The following is a 22,848-nucleotide window of genomic DNA, read 5'->3' on the forward strand; positions in this document are numbered from 1 at the left end:
TCACGAAGACTCGCGACAAATCAACATCCCTCAGGGCTTTTAGTTCAAAAGTGTGCAGATGAGGAGACATATTGATAGATTCTCATATGTCTGTGTCAAATTTCTAAACAGAGGAGTATTTTTTATTCAATACTTCCTCAAAATGGGCAGAAATAGCCTAATCATGAGCGATTGAGTCTCTTATGTGTTGTTTTCAATTCATACTGGCAGCCGGAGGGCGCTCTGTGCACATGTAATCCATATATGGTACAGACAGACGAAGAAGATACCATGTGCCATAATAAAAGTCCATAATAAAAGCTTCCTGAGATCGCGAAACATACATTTGACGACTAATAATAAACACTCAATCGCGACGATGTATGGTTTGTCTTCAAGCCACTTAGTCTTCAAATGCTCATCCTTGGGCAGATGAAAAAAGTTTGCTTTTGAGTCGCACTTCAGAACACAGCGTCTCGTGGCCATGATGTTTTCTAGTTTTCACTGGCGTCTTGGAGCGCAATAAGTGGGCGTATCGTATTCAAATAACTTGACAAGTTGACGTCATCTAGTCAGAGAAAAAGCTTCGGTCTTCTAACGATTCTTAAAAATGACTCCGAGTCGACTCTTACTTTTGAAAGAAAATAACTATATATACGGTGCACTGTCATATTTCAAGCTATCATAGGATGTTTTTGTTCACTTAGATCTATGTTACACACTACATGAAAGGTAAATTTCAAAATTCCATGATAGGTGCTCTTTAATGTTTAATGTATTATTTTTAAAATGTAAACGAAAAGAGGCAGGGTGTTTTATACTTCGTTTTATTATAAATATATAAGATAATCAATGTAGGCCTAGCTGCGCGTTGCCTGAACCACAGTCGTGTAGCTATTATTATGTTTATTTTTTATTTATTTTATGAAATGAGGCAGTGGTGTTTTATGACATATTTCGTACGCGAACTTCTGACTTGCGTCCGTGACTCCGGAGAACGAACTCCCGAGGACCCTAGTCCGCCTACTCTGCTAATGGACAAGCAGCGTTCTTGACAGTATCACTCAGTATATGTAGTGCAGGCAATGCATATTATCTTCAATGCATGTTTATAACAAAACGAAATATAAAAAACCCAGCCTCTTTTCATTTACATTTAAAAAAAAAACACACACATAATATAGGCATAATATCGGCTATGATTATCACTGTAATAAATTAAATATGACATAAAACACAACCCAATCTCTTTTTGTTAAATGTCAGTTTATGTGTGATCATCAATAGCAATTATAAAAGTATAAGTAAAAGGTATAAGAAGCAATACAATAAATAAAGCAATTCAGTCAAAGTCAGCGCTAGGAGACTACAACAGTAAAGTTTAATATCTTAAAAATATAAAGTTATGAAACTTCACTTTGCCCTCAGACAAAACGATCTGTCTAGGAACAAATTATAGATTAATGAGAGCAAAGATCAGCCGTTATATCTACACAAGACGAGACGGTTTAACCACTACAGAGACATCAGAGCCAGCGGCAGACGGCAGAAGGACTGGCCGAGGAAAGGCGCCTCTCGGCGGGCTCAATGATCGATTTAGCGCCACTGAACCACTGGAGCTCACAACTCCGAAAACGGCAGATCAAATTTTTAAAAAGGCGCACTCTTTATAAATAAACCACAGATTTGAGCTTTAAACAAATACATTCACGCCTGAAAAGGACTTAAAACTATATTTTGTAAAACATTAACACTACCAGAGGGCTCTCGTTAAGACCCATTCGTTTAGCCACCAAAGGGCCAAGCTGGTATCAGACTTTTGCCGAATCCAGTCGGTAAGACAGCGATAACGATACTCGGTTACTTAACGTAACCTCGGTTCTCTCTAGAAGAGGGAACGAGTATTGCGTAAGTTCCTTACGCTACGGGAAAGTATTCTTTCTTCGAGATTTCTGAAAAACCCAAAATTATCCTTAATTTTGTAACATTGTCAACGCAGTGCGGCAGCCTGGCAGACCATAGCAGGCTATTCCAGCGTGCTATTGGCTGCTCTGCTGGCAACTGCAGCAGCCTATCGGTGAGCCCGCGTGACGTGGCGACCAATGAGGGCGCTTCGCGCCCACCTGGCTTCATTTGCCTACAGGTGGGGCGTGGCCACGTGTATATAAGCGGGGCTCACGGGCTACATATTCGGTTTTCGTAGTTCTGAAGCGTAAAAGCCCGCGGGGCGCACGGCAAGGAACGCAATACTCGTTCCCTCTTCTAGAGAGAACCGAGGTTACGTTAAGTAACCGAGTATCGTTCTCTTACGAGAGGTTCTCTCGTATTGCGTAAGTTCCTTACGCTACGGGAACATATTGTCAACGCCGTGCGCGCCTCGCATACAGCATATGTATCCCAGGGAACCGGGGAAAAAACACTGCTCGGGCAGGGTGGCCGGTAAAGGAAACGGGCCACCACATATACGGACACTTCATTTGAACTGACGGGTGGTTACAACAGGTGGTTACAACACCCTGTCCCATGAATGAGGGAACGGCACCTGCCGGTCTCCTTCAAATTCACCACACCTTGTCTCATGAATGAGGGAACGGCAACGCCAGTCGCCTTCAAATTCACAATATCTTGTTATATGAGTGAGGTAACGGCACCGCCGGTCACCTTCAAACTCACAACAGCTCGTCTCGTAAATGAGGGAACGGCACCGCCGGTCTCCTTCAAATTCACATGAGCCTAGTACCGAACTTACTACCAGTATGTGAGCTATGTCTGCGCAGAATCACTGGGCAGAACCAACAGCCCTATTGAACTGATAACACTTTCGCCTGTAAGGCAGGAACTTCCAGATTGTAAAATCTCACGAACGTAGACGGGGAGGCCCAGCCTGCCGCCATACAGATATCGTGGATGGAAATCCCTCTGGCCCAAGCCCACGAAGAGGCTATGCCTCTGGTGGAGTGTGCTCTGACACCTAGCGGGCACTGCAGGTGTTTGGAAGCGTATGCAGTTGCAATCGCGTCCACTATCCACCTGGACAGGGTCTGTTTCGAGGAGGCGAGACCTTTAGCGCGCCCTCCAAACGAAACAAATAGCTGCTCAGAACGCCTGAAGGCGGCGGAGCGTGTGACATAAACCCTCAATGCCCTGACAGGGCAGAGGATATTGCCACCGTCCCCCTCGTCGGATGCTGGCAGAGCCGAGAGGGAGATAATCTGCGCCCTGAAGGGAGTGCCGATCGCTTTGGGGACATAACCATGCCTCGGTCTGAGAATGACCTTAGAGTCATTAGGACCGAACTCCATACACGTCGGGCTCACTGAGAGCGTGTGTAGATCCCCCACGCGTTTCACTGAAACCAGAGCTATCAGGAACGCGGTTTTTAGCGAAAGGAACCTTGGTTCCACAGTCTCGAGCGGTTCAAAGGGATGAGCCTTCAGGGCCTCTAGGACCAAGGCCAGATCCCATATAGGAACCAAAGGGGGCCGCGGGGGATTCATCCGTCTGGCTCCTCTGAGGAAACGGATGATGAGCTCGTTCCTTCCTAGCGTGCTACCTAGCGTCGTCTGAGCGAACGCTGCTATAGCCGCCACATACACTTTGAGCGTGGAAGGGGACCTGCCCAGTTCCAAAAGCTCTTGGAGGAAGGAGAGCACCCGCTGGACCCCACATTGCTGTGGGTCCAATCCCTTGGAAACACACCACTCAGTGAACACCGACCACTTAGAACTATATAACCGCCTCGTCGAGGGGGCTCTAGAGTGTGAAATCGTGTTCATAACCCCTTCGGGCAGGTCAACGGGTATCCGTTGGTCACCCATACATGCAGAGACCATCGCTCTGGATGGGGATGCCAAACTGACCCTCCTGCTTGAGAGAGGAGGTCTGCTCTCAGCGGAACTGGCCAGGGGGGTGAGTGCGACAGCTTCACCAGCTCTGGGTACCAAATCTGGTTCTCCCAGCGCGGCGCTATAAGGAGCACCGGGCGGCGCGTCTCCCTGATTTTCGCTATGACCTGGGGCAATAGGGAAATCGGCGGGAAAGCATACAGCGGGAGGCTGGGCCAAGGTTGGGACAGCGCATCCTCGCTTTTGGACAGAAACGTCGGGCAGCGGGCGTTCTCTTTTGTTGCAAAGAGGTCGAGCTCCGCTCTGCCGAATAGGCGCCATACCAGCTGGACTGTCTGGGGGTGCAGGGACCATTCTCCTGAGAGAATGAGGCCCCTGGACAGCTTGTCCGGGCCCACATTGAGGTGGCCCGGTACGTGCGCAGCTCTCAGCGAGCGCAGCGAGCTGTCTGCCCACACGAGCAGGCGTTCTGTCAGATTGCCCAGACACCTGGACCTGACACCGCCCTGCCGGTTCACGTAGGACACCACTGTGGTATTGTCCGACCGGACCAACACGTGGTGTCCTCGTATAAGCGGGAGAAACTGCTTGAGCGCGTTCTCTACCGCTATCATCTCCAAACAGTTTATGTGTAGGAGTTTTTCCTCGCTCGACCAGAGGCCCGAGGCTGATCTGCCCTCGAAAACGGCGCCCCAACCCGTGGTGGAGGCGTCCGTCGAGATGACCTTGCGGTGTGAGATGGCTCCCATCGTCACTCCCCTCTGGTACCAGTCGGCTACTAACCAGGGCTCTAGGCTGAAACACAGCTCTGAGTCACTCTGATCCTGAAGCCTCCGGACGCCCAGGCTCTGTGAGGCACTCGGGCGTTTAACCAGCATTGCAGCGGGCGCATGCGCATTAAGCCCAGCTGGAGCACAGCTGCAGCTGAGGCCATACGTTCCAGCATCCTCTGAAAGAGCTTGAGAGGTGCGATTTTGCCCGGCCGGAAGTACTCAGCCATGCGCTGAACTTGGCGCGCGCGTTGGGGTGACAGGCGGGCTGACATTGCCACAGTGTCCAGATTCAAACCCAGAAATGAGGTTGATTGCGTGGGCACTAATGAGCTCTTGGTCCAATTGACCGTGAGCCCCAGGCTGTCCAGATGGCTGAGCAGCATTGCCCTGTGGGCGAGGAGCTCGGCCTCTGACTGCACCAGGATGAGCCAATCGTCCAGATAGTTCAACACTCGCATCCCTCTTTTTCTCAGAGGAGCGAGGGCCGCGTCCATGCACTTCGTAAATGTACGGGGTGCTAGTGACAGGCCGAACGGAAGGACGGTGTATTGATAAGCCTGGCCGTCGAAGGCGAATCGTAAGAATGGCCTGTGACGTGGCGTTATCTTGATTTGAAAATATGCATCTTTCAAATCTAGGGAGATTAGCCAGTCTCTCGGGCGAGTATGCGCGAGGATCTGCTTGGTCGTGAGCATCTTGAACGATCTTCTCATAAGAGCTTTGTTCAGACGCCTCAGATCCAGAATCGGTCTGAGCGACCCATCCCTTTTTGGCACGAGAAAATACTGGCTGTAAAAGCCTGACTCGCTCATAGAATGGGGAACCGGTTCTATAGCCCCTTTGCACAGCAGCGTGGCTATTTCTGCTCGAAGTAGATGTGCTACTTCCTCGCTCACTCTCGTCTCTGTACGCGCACAGAAGCGCGGAGGGTGGCGAGCGAACTGCAGAGTGTAGCCGTGCTTCACTGTTTTCAGCACCCATTCTGATACACCTGGAATAGCTTCCCACGCTCTCGCGTGTGCCACACGGGATAGAACGGCCTCCGGGCTCAAAACGCCGCGCTTCGCGGGTTTGACGGCCTGTATAGGAGGGGCGGGCGCAGTGCGCGCGCTCTCTGTGCTGTGGGCCAGCCGATCGCTCTCGATGGCTGGCCGCCTTACACACTGTATCTCTGCCGCTTCGAGCGGGGAGTGGCTTGTGTGTGGCCCTACACTCGTCGTTCCGGCCACCTTGGGCGGAGAACAAATGGTGTGTGGCGCGGCGCATGGCGCCGGGGGCAGAATGTTCGCGAAAATGTGTGAGCGCGTTTGAGCGGGCACAACTCTTACGCGTGGAACATGACCGGTTAAGAGTGGCTGTGTGACAGCGCGTGTGGTGATTAGGCGTGGGCGCAAATAAGCGGACACGTGACCTAACTCTAGCACTCGAGCGGCCGGTGGCCGCTTTATGTGAGTGAGAGACACGGGATTTGTGGTGCTTGGGTGCAGGGGTGAACACAAAAGTGGGCACGTTTACTGCATTTGAAAACACATACGGCGTGAGCCGTGCAACCAGAAATAAAAGCAACTTCGTGATTTCTCTGGTTCGTCGGAAAACGGCGGTTGTAGACAGGCGAGAGGGCAGTTTTGCCGGCTCGTTGGCTGCGTGAGAGCCATCTGCAGCAGCCACAGGAGTGGGGGCTGACAGGAAGAAGAGTTTTGACGGTGGTCCGGCCACGGCGGGACTTAACCGTCACTTCCCCCTTCTGCTAGGAGGACTTTGGAGGGGCTTCAGTTGGAAACAGGCGAGAGGGCGAGTCCGCCGGCTCGTAGGCTGTGTGGAAAACATCTGCAGTAGCCACAGGAGTGGGGACTGACAGGAAAACAGAGTTTTAACGGTGGTCCGGCCGCAGCGGGACTTAACCGTCTATTCTCTCCTTATGTATAGACGCCCAAAAATACTCGAGCGCCACGTGGTGCAAGTTAGCTTTCTGTATGTAAGAAAAGCTGGCCGCGAGCCCGGGGAAGCGGACAGTAAACATTTTTATCTGCCGCGAGAGCTGGGCTCGAACTCGGGTCTCCGGCGTTTCAGCCGCTGATTTTGCCGCTGTGCTACCGGGAGGGACACAATAGCGTTCAGTTAGCGCGAGCATACGGCAGTACGTCCTCGTGCTTATTGGCAGTCGTGCGTGCATAAAAGACAGGCTCGTTACTGCAATAGTAATATTTCCAGCCGTCTGAACTGGAGAGGGGGCTGAGAAATGCTAGAGAAAGGCGGTTCGTCCGGCCACAGCGGGACGAAAACACCCTCTGTTAATTTTCCGGTGAGTGCGGCGCGCACACGCGCGCTGAACATGCTCGTGACCGTGCGCACTCTCATTCCTTGCGAACGGCGCAATCTGCGCGGTCCAACAGGGGGGAGTGCGGGTTCGTTGGAGAGCATATGTCAGCGTCATGTCTCATGACGGCGTTTGTTCGCTGGCGTGCGTGTCTTAACAGGCTCGTGTACAGCAATATGAACAATTCCAGTCGCCTGAACTCATGAGGGGACTGAGAAATGTGCGCGAGGGTGGAACAGCTCTCTTGTAACGTAAAGAGAGCTGCAGGACCGTCCGTTTCTGCCATCCCTTGTATGTAAGCGGCGCATTAGCGCGGCATGAACAGAGGGGGAGGAGGCTCGCTCCGAGACCGTTCATTTCTACCATCCCTCGCAAGCGGCGCGGTGGCGCGGCTTGAACAGAGGGGGAGGAGGCTCGCTCCGAGACCGTTCATTTCAACCATCCCTTATAAGCGGCGCGGTGGCGCGGCTTGAACAGAGGGGGGGAACAGCGGAGTGATGTCATCATAAAACTGCTCGAGTCGAGCCCGCAGGGTCGACATAGAGAGTTCCTCGCACTCGGGGCAATCGCCCGCGAGGAGTGCGGCGGCGGCGTGGTCACGGCCCAGACAGAGAGCGCAGACACATGGCGGTCTCTGGTGCTGAGCTGCACGTGGCACGAGCCGCAGGTGGAACGAGGCGTTTTGATAAAAACGCTCGTGCTCTTTTATGAAACGTGTGACGCAACGGCGAGAACACGTGCAATGAAAGGATATAATGCTGCCGGATAGCAGAGCAGGCACGGATGGCTGAAGGTGGCGCGATGCTGCCGGCTTCTTCAGGCGCTGTCCTCTGCTTGCTCGTCTGCACGTTCAACGGCGGCGGGTTCCAGATCCAGCGATGCGAAGGGCTTCGCTGAAGAAAAGAAAATCGAATATGCAGCCCGTGAGCCCCGCTTATATACACGTGGCCACGCCCCACCTGTAGGCAAATGAAGCCAGGTGGGCGCGAGGCGCCCTCATTGGTCGCCACGTCACGCGGGCTCAACGATAGGCTGATGCAGTTGCCAGCAGAGCAGCCAATAGCACGCTGGAATAGCCTGCTATGGTCTGCCAGGCTGCCGCACTGCGTTGACAATGTTACAAAATTAAGGATAATTTTGGGTTTTTCAGAAATCTCGAAGAAAGAATACTTTCCCGTAGCGTAAGGAACTTACGCAATACGAGAGAACCTCTCGTAAGAGAACATCTTTTTTTAGATATGAAGGCTTCGAGTGTTGTTCTTTGCTCGGGTTTTAACGAAAAGGAAAAGTTTAAATCGCTTAAAACAGACGCGATAGCTGATTCGAACGAGTGATGCACCACAAATCTGCTTCAACGTCGCTGCGCTGTCGTCATCGTCTAAAGCCCGCCCCAACGTTTCTAATTGGTGCCGCGATTTCTAGGGTTTAGAAATGGGCTTGAATGGGTTCTTTGCATAGTTGCCAAGTCCGCGTATAACACGCGACTTTGGGCTTCTTTTTTTGGCAAGTCGCGTTAAAAAGTCACGAGTCGCGGGTTGCGGTTTTTTGGGCTTATTTTAAAAAATGTGGTTGCTTGTTAGGAAAATATAATAAGCAACTTCGTTTCTTTACATTTATGGTCGCTGTTTTGTCCCATATATTGACTGACACTGTCTTCTCACAGCTAATAGCCAATCAGTGCAATGATAAAGTGCTGTAGTAATCCGTCCTTTTATATCCCGCCTCCTTCTCCCCCTCACTGAAGAAAAATCGCGTTCAATGTGCAGGCATGTGACGTTATAAATGCACGTAATGATAGTTAGTAGACTTAAATAGACATATACATTTTTACAAACCATGCCACCAGCAGAGATGTACAGAGATGGAGAGGAAACAGGGAGGAGAGGCACCTCACTTAATTAAAAAATATATTTTTTGTAATGTATTTAAAATTACAGGCTATTATTAAAAAAACAAGTATACTAATAATAACAGTTGGTATGGTTCGAATTTATTTTATTATAAATATGTGGCTATATTGTAGTGCTCCCTTGCTTGCTGCTACTATCAATCGTATCGTAATAAATAGTGTGCTATTAGTAATTTTCAGTACTATTTAGGGCAGATAGTGTGCACATTGAGATGTAGGGCTTATATTTTTCAGAGTTTGCAGTGTGTATGTTCACTACTTACTGCCCATAATATGTGTGCACTAACTCCGACTATGGGTTACTATAATTGGCCTTCACGTCACTTTTTCTCTTTTTCTATCTCCAAACCTCTTCTGTTCACAGCTAATCGGAGGATATTGAGTGTCCTTTATTGCAATTTGATGATTTGTGTAAAATCACCTTTTTTGCTTTTCAAACTCCGAAAGGTTTCAGTGTAATATGTTGCAGGCCCATTTATTGATAAAAAAATATATATATATAAATAATTTATGATAATAAATGATATAATAATATTGGGCTTGTTTTGGGCTTGTTTTTGAAGCTGCGGTTGCTTATTTGTCTCGCGAGAGTTGGCAACACTGGTTCTTTGCCAGACTACTTGCAGAGCAAATCTAAATTTGCCGGAAGTTGTCTGGGTTTTCCCAGGCTAGTAAAATGTACCACTACATGTAAAATAGTACCAGAGATTATTAAAAAGACTACTTTTTAAAAAAGTACTACTCTGGTCATTCAATCAGGATTATTTAGGGTATAAAAATGAGAGAAAATCCATGTTATGCTAATTTAAAAATTCAAAATCTTAAAGGGGTCATAAACATTTTTATTATTTTATGACATTCCATGAGGTCCACTTATAAATGTTGATTTTTTTTTTTTTTTTTTAAATCAAGAGCAGTTATTTAGAATTAAAAGGTTAGTTCACCCAAAAATGAATTTACTTACTCACCCTCATGTCGTTCCAAACCCAGAAGACCTTCGTTCATCTTCGGAACACAAATTAAGATATTTTTTTTGAAATCCGAGAGCTCTCAGACTCTGACCATAAACTGCAACTTTCAAGGTCCAGAAAGGTAGTAAAGATATCATTAAAATAGTCAATGTGACTACAGTGGTTCAACCTTAATGTTATAAAGGGAAGAGAACACTTTGGTGCGCAAAAACAAACAAAAATAATGACTTTATTCAACAATCTCCATTCCACACGATTCACGCAAGCACCACAACACATGCATGTGATAATGGGATCATGCTTGGCCAATAGTGAGCCACGTTTTGCCGTAGAACTAGGAAGCACTGTACTTTGTGAATAGCCCAACAAAGGGAATTTTGTTTGTTTTTGAGCACAAAAAGTATTCTCGTCACTTCATAACATTAGGGTTGAACCACTGGAGTCGCATGGACTATTTTAACGTCACAGTCTATGGATGGGTCAGAGAGCTCCCGGATTTCATCAAAATCTCATCTTAATTTGTGATGCCCATTTGTGATGTGTTTTAGCAGCTTGTAAACTGTTTTTGGACTAACAAGGAAATTGAGCTCTGAAACTTACAGTATGTTTTTATAGCACAATGATGTCTTGTATATCAAAATATCAAGGGGAATTTGACCGCTTTAAATACATACTATAAACAATAAATTGACAGAAAAAACAGCCTCTGTACTCAGCTGAAACTTTTGAAAAAGAAAAGAAAAAAAGAAAAGTCTCTGCTTGACAGATGTTTGTTTGTGAATAGATCCTCACCTTGCTATACTCATCAGGGTGTCTTCGGCGGAGCTTGTTCACTTGATAGAGGTAATATGGAGGTATGATAACAGAGTGGAACTCTCCAAGATCGCACAGATCATCACTCAGACTGGAAAGGCAGTCATCATGCACTGTGGTCTGACACCATACACACCTATTCCCAAATAAAACCAGCAAATGTGAATGAGGGCTTGTAGCTTGTTATGAAACATTAAAATAGATACTTTATTGACTGCAAAACCTCTGTAGTAAACCTCATAGTGAGATTTCTAATCTTCCACAAGATACAATCTTAATAAATCATAAAATAATGGCACAAATTATTTCAAAGTGATTTTAAATCAGCAAAAGATAATCTGACACCATTTTTGTGCTACCTTTGACACTGAGGATTAAGATGAAAGAACCTCATGCTCAATTTACTTGGTCAGCTTACTGACTTTTTAATCAAATCACGCTTTGGAAGGATTAAACACAGAAGGACAGGCTTCCAGTTTGTTCTGACAAAAGTCAGTGATGCATTTATAGGTGCTTCAACAAAACTGGATTTCAATAGAAGTTTTAAAATCCTGTTGTAGGCTGTGTTCTCTGTGTTGCCATCGCTCTCCAAGTTGTTGCCATCCTTTTGCTATAAGTTAAGAGGAAAAAACACTTGTCTTTTCTAGTAAATATCAACTTTGAAATGTTTGAAATTGTAAATATTGATAAAACTATGGAAGCTGTATGAAGGTGGGCATTAGTTCTTAAAGGGTTAGTTCACCCAAAAATGAAAATAAATGTCATGTATTACTCACCCTCATGCCGTTCCACACCCATAAGACCTCCGTTCATCTTCGGAACACAAATGGAGATATTTTTGTTAAAATTCGAAGGCTCAGTGAGGCCTCCATAGAGAGCAAAGCAATTTACACTCTCAAGATCAATTAATGTACTAAAAACATATTTAAATCAGTACATGTGAGTACAGTGGTTCAATATTAATATTATAAAGCGACGGTAATATTTTTGGTGCGCCGCCAAAAAAAACTAAATAACGACTTATATAGTGATAACCGATTTCAAAAAACTGCTGCATGAAGTTTCGGAGTGTATCGAATCAGCGGTTCGGAGCGCCAAAGTCACGTGATTTCAGCAGTTTGGTGGTTTGACAAGTGATCCGAACCACTGAATCGACTCGCTGATTCGATACACTCTGAAGATTCATGAAGCATTGTTTTGAAATCGGTTATCACTATGTAAGTCATTATTTTTGGCGCACCAAACATGAGATTGTAGCTTTATAATATTAATATTGAACCACTGTACTCACATGGACTGCTTTAAATATGTTTTTAGTACATTAATGGATCTTGAGAGTGTAAATTGCTTTGGTCTCTATGGAGGCCTCACTGAGCCTTCGGATTTCAACAAAAATACCTTCATTTGTGTTCCGAAGATGAGGTCTAACGGGTGTGGAACAGCATGAGGGTGAGTAATAAATTACATTATTTTCATTTTTGGGTGAACTAACCCTGTAATAATAATAAATAAATAAAAAATCCTTCTTATGTAATTGATTTTTTTTTGTATTTTCTTTCTCAAGTTCAAAAGTTCAAACCCCATATTAGAAAGCATTGTTTAGTATGGAATTTTGGCCTTGTCCTTCCTCAAAGATTTGAGTTGTTTACCATTTCAAAGTTGACCATGTGAAAGTGCCATGACAGAAAAAGGGAACATTCATGTGTGTTTTTTTTTACTCCTTCACTACTTGACTAGGGCAAATTTAAGATTTTTTTTCCAGGTCTATGGTGATTCAAAATATTAGCCACATTGTTATACTCATTTATCTCCCATATTCTCCAAAAACATAGTTATTTGTTTTTGTCCAAAGTTGTGTTACAATGTTTGATATATACGACACAATATAAGACCACTGTTTTAAATCCTGATGTATTTCACACCAATATAATTTCTGTGATATCAAATATAATACTTGGGATTATACAAAGTACCTATAGTCGCAGAGTTTAGGTTGAGTCCCGCATTGCTGTTTGCACTCGGCACAGTAGCTGGCGAGGGGCACATTTCCTCTGACCCACTGGTGGCAGAACCTCCCGTCTGTCTTACTCTGGGTCATGATCTCCTTACATGAGAGAATGCGATCTGCTCTATGTATGCACTGCTCATCCGCACATATGCCGCAGCAGTCACAGAACGCCCCCTGCAGGATGGGCTGAGAGCACACGCAGCAGTAGGTGGGCTTGTTGAAGAGGTCCGTGTAGTGCCAGCCGTGTTTGCCCTTTCGGAACAGATCTTTCAGCTGAACTTTGCGTTTGGGACGCTGGAAGCTGCACCACAGTGTGATGAATACTGGGACCAGAACAGCAACCATGGTCCAGAGGAGCAAAGTCCACTCCTCCCGTAGCTCCTCAGTACTATCCTCCATAGCCACAATTCTAATTTTACAGGACCTTTGTCATGCACAAGTCAGCTGAGAATGATCAGTAAATTCCAACGATCGTCATCAGTCATTGTGCCGAAGCTTTGAGATCCCACAACGATCTTCTAACACCATCCGAGCAGCACATCATCATATCGCCAGTCAATGCACCAAACCTGAGTCACACTGATGTTACAGACCAGCCATCGTAAACATCCTTGCTGTCAAACACTTGGTACAGCAAGACAAACTGTACGCAGATAAATTACATCCACGTTTATATTCTACATTTTGTTTCATCCCGTCATCTATGTTAGCCACGCACTACACTGAAACCAATACAAACGGCAAATAAAAAACCTTACTAGTTTCATCTAGTTTAATATACGGAAACGGAAATGATGACGTAGGTTTATGACGGCTCATTTTCAGTGGCCAATAGGAAAACAATACGTGAGACAAAAAGCGAATTGTAACAGTTCGAAACTGTCTGCGTCCCAGGATCATGACAGTTTTGTAAGAAAGAAAAATAATAAATGATGTATAATAATAATAATATAGGTGATAAAGTTACGAATATGCCTAATAAACGTTACAATAAAAATGCTAAGAATAATAGTGAAAACCAGACTAATTAATGAACAAGATAGGTCTACTGTAAACATGTTAGTAGCAATTTTTTTAAAGAAACAATGTAAAATGCTAAATAAAAAAAACCGTCATTATACAATAATTAGCCTATTATAATAATTAGCCTATTATATTTTATTATTCAGGGCAATTCACTGTATAGGCCTACTTGTGGTTTTATCTTCGATGGTGAAAATATTTTTTTAATTATGTGTTTTGTTTGTAAAGTATGAGTCCCCTCATAATTTAGGCTACGTAAAAAAAAAAAGAAGTCACTGCGTGACTCATTACATTTGATTATATTTTATTTAATTAGAATATACCCCCCCCCCCCCCCAATACATATCTGGCACCCACATGACAACAGATTTTAACCGAGTCGTAAGTTAAGCGAAGGCGACATCTTGTGGAATATGTCTGTAACTTCATCCAGATGTGCAGGCAGGATTTTTCTTCTGTATCCAGTGTGCCTGTAAGCAGAGGTGCTGTGAGGGTAACTTCTAAATGACGTTGCCATCTATTTCTCCTCCTCATAAGTTGGGTAAAAACTCAAGTGCAGTTATTTCGAGTTGAGGACTGACAGAAGTGAAAATGAAGCTGTTGGCATGCCTTTTTTGCGTGGTCTTGTTGGCCTTCTGCATTGGTATGTTTTTCCTGTGGAAATCTTATAACATGTTATATTTGCATATCACAGTTTTTTATTTTGCTTTTCCCTATGGCGTGTGACGTTTGTATGCACTGTTTTACCGAGTTTCATTTTCATGCAAAATAAGAACTTTTTTTAATGGGCTATTTCGATATTATAATGGCATTTGAAAGTATATATAGCTATTGTTTTTAGTCTTGCTGTGATTCTATCTACGACTGAAATGGTTTAATATGAAGGTCTGTGAGATTATTTTTATAATAGGCCTACATAGCCTACGCCTACCTATTTTTGACGTTGATTTTCTCCCCGCACTTGCTCAACGTTTGCTAATGTTATAGGGCTATTGTAAAGAAAACTCAAAATGTTAAGCAAATTTTGCATAGTTACTTGTTTATTGCGCTGTTTCTTTTTTATTTGTAGGCTATGTCTATTCATTTCCTATAGGCCTATTGTTTTCGCTGATGAAATGTTACCGAACTTACAAATGATGTAGGCTAATCATTTTACCTGCACGGCCCGGGCCTCTAAGAATGAAATAATCTTTTCTTAGATAGACTAACTTGGCAAAACGTAAAAAAAAATGCGTGGCTGTTTATCTGCCACGTCGGTGTTTACCCTAACGGGCTCATTTTCATACCCCTCGCGGGTCAGAGCTCCAGGTCACGCGCGCGCTTAGGCGCGTTCCCCGGGGAGACGCGATCATGAATGGGCACTTTGTGTTCTAGAGAAACAGCGCTGGGAAAGAGTGTGAGGGGTTGAAACGGGGAGGGAGGAGAGAAAGTGAGTGAAGTGTGTGTGCGAGCGCGCGTGTGTGTCTGTGTGAAAGAGAGAAAAAAGAGGGAGAGAGAGATAAAGAAAGGGAAAAAGAAAGGCCAAAATTCATACAAATTAGACCCCCAAGGGACTCGAGGAAATCTGAAATAATAAAGGTTCAGAAGACAGAATGGCCGCCTGAGGAAGAATGGAGAAAAGAAAATTAGCATGTAGTAATAAAAAGAAAGAAAGAAAGCAAATGAAAGTCTATAAAATATAGGCTATAATGACTCAAATCTTTTAACTTTTTACACCATTTGTAGTCCCTAAACTAGTTTCTATCTATTCATTAAATGTAGTCACATGAATAAATTATGCTGTCATTACCATGAAATTACAGTATGAAAAGGTGACTTTGATGCATATGTCATTTTCCTAGATGCCAATCCCATCATTAAGGAGAGCTTTGCAAAGCAGCTACTCCGGACTAAGAGACAGAAGCCGGGACACCCCGATGAACCTTTGAGGGTGGGGAGCCTCCTCTCCACTCCTTCTAATCACATATTTAATAACAAAGTTTATGCAAACATCATGCATGAGAGCCTGTATGTTTTTGTGTAGCCTATAGGCATCTGTGGTCACATTTATTTTTGCTGGTTTTAAATGCAAAATTCTTAAAATCAGTGAACTCAGCTCGTCAATATAATTCAGAGTTCATTGTGTATTTCAGGAACACATGCTACATATGCAGAGGCTGGAGCAGAGGGCTCGAGAGACTAATATGGAGCACTGGCTGAACCCTCACTGCTTCCCCCGTTGTGACCGCAACTACGGCTACACCGTGTAACTGGCCTGCAGTGATCCATATAGGTATCATCTCACTGAAAGACTTAAATGTTTGAGCTAATATATGGTTTCATAAATTCACTCCTTTCTTTATAAATAAAAGGTGAATTGGGTGAAGAAAGTTTTTGAGGAATTCTAAGTATATGCTACTTACCATGGTTAAATCTGCATCATACGTTTCTTTTTGACTTTTGTTGCATGCGCTGTTTTGCCATGGAATTTAAAGAAGGCATACAATTAAATGTAAATACGACCTCATTGCTTTAATCAAGAAAAAGGTTTGACATTTACTTAAAAATCTTATTGTTAACTTAGGTGAGTGCAAAACAAATGCAAAGTGATTTTGTTTTTCAGGTTGAAGACAAGAATTCCGGCGATGACGATGCGGATATTGACAACGAAATGGACTGTAATAAAAAAAGAAGAAATTACTCAGAAATGCTGAAGAGGCCAAGGACACAAGACATGAATACATGTGCACACATAAATCGATAGTAGAGGAGGATTTTAGATCTTATTTAGATGGAAAATCTTAGAATCTGTGTTTTATTTTTAACGAATTACAAAATTGAAATGTAGTACAATTATTGAGTTAAAATTACAATTTTGAATAAGAGACCAATAATCAAAATAAAAATGCTTTGCTTTTTGCATCTTGATTGTGGTTTATCTGCGTGTTTTAAAAGCCTAGTTTAGTTAAAGTATTTTCATTACGTAAATAACCGAGTAAAATCGAAACTAAAAAGATAGCCTAGTTTAGCAGAGATTAATGGTGAGTAAACAGTCCATAAACATAGCCAAGAGTTTGACCTTTACACTGCAATATCTGAAGGTCCAACACTGACTGACCGACAGCACATTGTTGTGTGAAGCTAAAAGTTTAGACTTCTGTCACGTGCCACTCATGAAACCATAAAGGCCAAATAAATAAATAAAATGCTATAAAATCAGCAAGTAATTGCATAAATGAATGAAATGTTTTTAAATGTCTCGTCTTGCATTTACTGCTACTTTTTTTTAAATATATGAATAATATATATTTTTTATCCTCTATATATTTGCAAAAGTATATAAGTATGATTCGTTGAGTATATGCTATGGACATTTAGCCTAATGAGCGCTTTTCCATTCACGATGCTATAATAACTTTTTTTTTCCATTAATCATTTCTTTTCTTTAATCACTTACAAAATATGTAGAATAAAAAAGTTAAATTTAACTTATTAGGCCTACTAAATATTTAAGAATACGAATTTGAGCTTAAGTAAAAAGAAACAAAAGAAACATGTTCATTATTTTACATTTTACTTTTGAATTTGATAAACACTTTTATGTGTAAACTGTTGTTTGTTATACCGTGAAACAAGATTACAGAGTAACTGACAATATATACTTACAAAAGTCAACGTAAATTACAAAATTTCAAACCGTAATGACAGTAATAATAGTGTTTAAAATGTCAAATTGTAAGCTGTACATACATTAGTTAATAATATTCGTGTGGGAGACCTATAAGACTTTTAAATATTTATTGTAAGCAGTTCGTAATTAACTTAGTTACAGCAAATTATCTGAGAACTCTTGTATGCATTTGAACGCAGTTATAGCTTTGTTTAAATGTCGCATGCAAATCTCTTAAAGCAGCTATTTCACAATAAATACAGATTGCAGTGGGACAGAAAACAAAATAATGTTTGTTTTATATACAATTCACAATACAGAATATTTTTTGATAATAAAAGACTTCTGAAGAAGTGCATACTGGCTGCAGTACAAAATCATTGTTTGTCTTTGAAGAAGCCTTTATCTGTGCTACTCTCTTTGATCGTTACAGTCAGGAAGTTTGTCGTCACATCGGTAACTACAACTTGCTCCACATTGCTGAAGGAGGGTCTCCAAGCATCTCCCTCCTCCGGCTCTCCAAATATGCGTGACACTGGGATTTTGGCGATAAGTGAAGGCTGTCTGCTGGTGGAATCACGGTGTTCAAATGTTCTTTGTTTTGAATGGTGCTTCAGGTGTTTATGGTGAAAGAGGCTTGTTTGTGGATTAGTCCTGCATCCCTGTAAGTCTGCATCCACTCTGCTGGAATGCAAATTCCACTCTGGAGAAATGTGCTGGGTACTCCTGCTTGGAACAACAACTCTGTTTTGTTTGTGTAAATAGGCAGCATCCATGTGCTTGTGAGATATTTTAATTCTCCCAATCATTTCAGAGCATCTCTCTTCCTCTTCACCCAACCCTAACTTAGCCATTTTGGAAGGAATGCTTGCCATGGTTTCATCTGCTGCTCTTTTTGCATGCTCTGGATGCAAGGAGCTTGTATAGCCATCTGTGAACCGTAATTTGGGCTTCCGTCCTCTCTTTTTTGGGGCAAGGGTAAAAGCATCAGAGCTGGGTCTTGGTAAGGGTGGAGAACGATGCTCCCTTGGTTCTGGAGGTGAAAGCCTTACACTCTCCCCTCGGTTAACTGTGCTGGGAGGGAAAAGGGTGGGAACCACAGCACGCAGACCCTCTCTTGCTCTAGGGGTTACCACAGGCTCTGGACTGGGATATGCAACATGAATGCCCCTGGATGATTCATTCCTAAATTCATAAGACTTTGCCTTTTCTTTAGCTTGGGCCTGCAAAAAAATATATAATTTAAATTTTTAAAAAAATGCAGAAAACAAAACTATGCTCTTGTTAAAAAAAAAGTGTTATTTATTAATTTATACAAACAAGGGAATATTATACACAATAACTGTAACTATATATATATATATATATATATATATATATATATATATATATATATATAGCCTATATATATATATATATATATATATATATATATATATATATATATATATACATATATACACATATATATACATATACATATATATATATATATATATATATATATATATATATATATATATATATATATATACACATATATATATATATATACATAAATAACATTAACCTTTAGAAGAAAAGTCTTCAGCTTAGGTCCCCTTTTCTTGGGTCCAAATATTTCTCTCTCACGCTCCCTGAATGAAAATACAAAGGCATGTGTGAAAATGTCTGTATTTTCGACAGCATAATTATTATAATTATTTTTTATTATTATTCATCTCTATTTATTTAATTATTTTACCGCTCTTCAAAGGCAACGAAAAGACGCGAGTCTAGGATATTTTCCTCTGGTTCCCAAGTACTGTACCTGTGAGAACAAAAAAAGTTTCACGTGATGACTGTCAATCTCCAGCTGCATTTAAACCACTGCTTTATCGGTCAGCTAGCAGGGCCAGCTAATGTTGCAGCATGCCATCTGCCAAAACCAGTCTGCAGTAACAGCCAGCATTACTATAACCTGCCAGTTGATGTATGGCCTTTGCGATATTTCGCAGAGTTGACAGCCATCGCTGTCACTAAAACACTACTAGGGCAAGGCACGATAGACAGAATGGGCATGTATTACTCACTTGGGTGACCAGCCCTTCCATTTAACGAGATATTCCATTCGACCCTGTTCGTGCCATCAGACACACACACACACACACACAAAAAGAATTCGTTAGCGTGAGCCGACGACAAGATCACATATATGCAGAAAAATGTCGAGATCACTGTCACACAACACATACCCGTCGTATTCGTCTCTTGATGATCGATTCGGCCGCGAACACCCTCTCTCCGACAGCCGATAGCTCCATGTTTACCTTCGTCTACCGTTAGCTTGCAGCGAAGCTAGCTGTGAGCGCGAGTCCAGTCCGCCAGCTCTAGCTTCAGAATTCCATACAGCCCATAATACTGTCGTGCACAGCCAGACGTCATCACGTTCTTTAACATGTTGCCTTGGCACCGCTTAGGTGGAAACATTTCGAGGCCGTTCATTGGCTCGGCTGTTGCTAAGTGGCCGGGGCTTGCTTGCTAGTGATATACCTGCATTCTTGCAAACATATGATAAGATCTCCTCGGATGAACAAGTCAGTACGTTAAAGTTTAATCGTCAAGACAGGAAAACGTCATCAATTAAGCGTCAGCAGAGCAGATGTCGGCTATATGAACTAATTGTGTATTTTTTTTTAAACAAGCATGATTCATTTGCCTAGGATTTTTTTATTTTTCTGTAAATAGCTATTAATAATGGATATGATAGGGAAATGTATGGCATCTTATTCTTCAATATTCTGCTATTCACAAAACAATTTTACTAATTCCGTTAAAATCTTAATTCCTCTAAAAAAACGTCAACTGTAGGCTACGTCATGTCATTGTGGGTATGAATATTGATCTGTGTGTCCTACAGAGTAGACTAGGTTAATAGTCAAAATTTGTACTAACGGAATGATTCTTTCCATTTCTTGCATAGGCTATTATACTATTTAGCCGGTAATTAAACAGAACGCGCTGAATCAGATATCTCATAAACGATGATCTGAAGTGGGCATTTCGGTAACCTCATTATTTGCTCTAGGTAGGCTATTAGATTGTGTTACTCTTGATAAAGAAAAACGGACCGCATAACCTACTACTTATGTTTATCCCGTTAAACTCCCACGCCTGCACAAAATGATTCAAATATTTAGATATGGTCTCCAACTGTAGGCTCTTTCGATAATAACAATAATGATGATAATAATAATAATAATAATAATAATAATAATAGGCTAATAATAAATAAATAAATAAATAAATAATTGTTTGATGTTTTTGTGTAAGACTACCATATTTAGCAGCCAAATGAGAATAAAAAATCTAATAGATTAAACAGCGCCATTATAATAATATCCCATAGGCTATATCCTACCTTATTAGCCTATAAAATACCCCCCCACCCCCTTTATTAAAGAACTTTAAAAAAAAAAAAAAAACAATGATGGTAGCCTATAATATTGTATGCTATAATAATAATTACAATAGACGACTAAACAACGAAACATTTTATAATTATTATATTTTATGTATTTATTAGTATATAGCATATAGCCTAAGAGTATGCACTACTGAAAGTAACCTCAGTAAATGTTAAAACGATTACATGGGTCATGCTATAACGTTATTTATTTATTTATATTTAGCTCAAACAATCTCAAAACAACAGCAATAGTTTTTGAAAACTTTGAAAACATTTAAATTTAATAAAAAATTATGTAAGACAAAATAAAAGAATAGGCCTATTATATATTAGGCTATATAAATTATGTATAGACCTATATAGTCCTGCATAAAAGAAATATATATATATATATATATATATATATATATATATATATATATATATATATATATATATATATATATATATATATATATATATATATATATATATATATATATATATATATATATATATATATATATATATATTGTAATTTGGTTTTCTATATAGCCTAAAATTTAATTAAACAATCTCATTATGTTGGTTTACCTGGAAAAATTATGAACATAATAAATGTAACCTAGCATTGGAATTGCATAGGCTATATATGAAGGAAAAACATTTATTAACAGTCATTATTTTATTGTAATTAACCAATCATGCCATAAAAAGGGAACTACCCTTATCGAACCTTTTCCGAAAATGTTTACCGATCTCACTTGTGAGACTTGTGTTTCAAACAGGGCATGCGAGTTTAATTTAAAAAAACGCATTTAAATAAGTCATTAATACATATGCTACATTCCTGGGATAATTACATACATTTTTAAATTGCATTAAATGTATTATTTAGAAATACAATTTGGGCAAAGATAATAGCCTATATTTAAACGTTTCAAGCTATGAACAATAGGATATTGAATAACTTGGTGGCCTGTAAAAGTACAGTGGTTCAATCTGTGAGTGAAAACTATGTAGGCTATCTGCAGACTGTGACGATTGTAAAATATTTTTCTCCAAAATAAAACCAATGCTTCGTTTTTTTATTTATTTTTTTTAGTCTTTATATGCATAAACAAGTAAACACCACGCTTGGTTGATTCTTTGAGGAAGATGATTGGTGGTTTGACTACTGCAGTGGTTATATCCGTATATGGGCTCTCCATCGAGCTGGAAGAATATTATTGGTTCGCTCGTTTCTGGGCAACCAGCATGAGAAATTGTGCACAATTTACAAAGGAAATAGCAAATACATATTATTATTTTAGCTGCAGTCTAAGACAATTTTCGATAAAGTAAAAAAAAACATTACATGGTTTCCTGATGGATTATTTAGGATATCTACACTGTAGTACAAGACTTAGATATTTAATGGGACCATATTATCATGCCAACTGCGGATTTAAAATCGAGCGCTTTCTGCTGCATATTAGTTTCTACCTGTCGCCCCTATATATATATATATATATATATATATATATATATATATATATATATATATATATATATATATATATATATATATATATATATATATATATATATAGGCAATCGTTAGATAAAATGGAAATGAATCGTGGTTGATTTCGGGAAAAGTCGTGCATTAGCCTATAGACCTACCTATTTTTTAAAAATAGGCTAAATGTGCCAAATAAAATTATTATATGCCAGTAGCCTAAACATGGGATAGGCTAACCTTGTATTAACGACTTATTTTTATCTTTAAGTAGGCTAAACAAGAGGGGAAATGCAGTCCAACTATATTCGGCTGATTATTTTAGTGAGATTTGTTTAAAAGCTTCCTGAAGGTTAGGCTACTTGTAAACTATTAGAAGATATATTATTTAAAACAATTAAGCAGTTAAGGGGCCCCTATCTCAACCAGCTTTTAGAACACTTCTTTTCTCATCATCAAAACACAAAATTGAAGCGATCTGTGCCAATTTCAACCACAGCTTTCAGAACATTTCTGTAGTAGCTAGGCTACCTGCCTCTCATGATCAAACGCTTTATTTTACTAAAGCGATCTCTGCCAATAATGTTTAACTCTAATAAGCTAATTTGTATTACTTTATTGTTTTAAAAGAAG

At 41.3% G+C, this 22,848-nt stretch overlaps 3 protein-coding genes across 3 annotated transcripts in view; 1 reads left to right on the forward strand and 2 right to left on the reverse strand.

The window, feature by feature from the left end:
- The window catches only part of dgke (diacylglycerol kinase, epsilon), a 33,219-nt gene extending 19,811 nt beyond the window's left edge, over positions 1 to 13,408 (reverse strand). Inside the window, exons 1-2 of the mRNA XM_079841381.1 lie at positions 12,581 to 13,408; positions 10,587 to 10,743 (exon numbers count right to left, since the gene is read on the reverse strand). Of these exons, the coding sequence (XP_079697507.1) occupies positions 10,587 to 10,743; positions 12,581 to 13,014 (591 nt within the window). The 5' untranslated portion in view covers positions 13,015 to 13,408. The remainder of the gene's footprint in view (positions 1 to 10,586; positions 10,744 to 12,580) is intronic.
- A 698-nt stretch (positions 13,409 to 14,106) lies between these two features.
- cUnh17orf67 (chromosome Un C17orf67 homolog) lies at positions 14,107 to 17,660 on the forward strand. The gene is made up of 4 exons (XM_079840377.1): positions 14,107 to 14,281; positions 15,480 to 15,568; positions 15,771 to 15,910; positions 16,241 to 17,660. Exons 1-3 carry the CDS (start codon positions 14,230 to 14,232, stop codon positions 15,885 to 15,887), a joined length of 258 nt encoding a protein of 85 aa, XP_079696503.1. The 5' UTR covers positions 14,107 to 14,229; the 3' UTR covers positions 15,888 to 15,910; positions 16,241 to 17,660.
- Positions 17,071 to 19,681, reverse strand: cbx8b (chromobox homolog 8b). Its single transcript, XM_079840376.1, has 5 exons — positions 19,522 to 19,681; positions 19,360 to 19,403; positions 19,032 to 19,097; positions 18,858 to 18,924; positions 17,071 to 18,510 (listed from the first exon to the last, which is right to left on the reverse strand). Exons 1-5 carry the CDS (start codon positions 19,588 to 19,590, stop codon positions 17,665 to 17,667), a joined length of 1,092 nt encoding a protein of 363 aa, XP_079696502.1. The 5' UTR covers positions 19,591 to 19,681; the 3' UTR covers positions 17,071 to 17,664.
- Between the last annotated feature and the right edge of the window lie 3,167 nt (positions 19,682 to 22,848).

The sequence above is a fragment of the Gobio gobio genome, assembly GCF_949357685.1.
Source record: "Gobio gobio genome assembly, chromosome: 17".
NCBI classification, from domain to species: Eukaryota; Metazoa; Chordata; class Actinopteri; order Cypriniformes; family Gobionidae; genus Gobio; species Gobio gobio.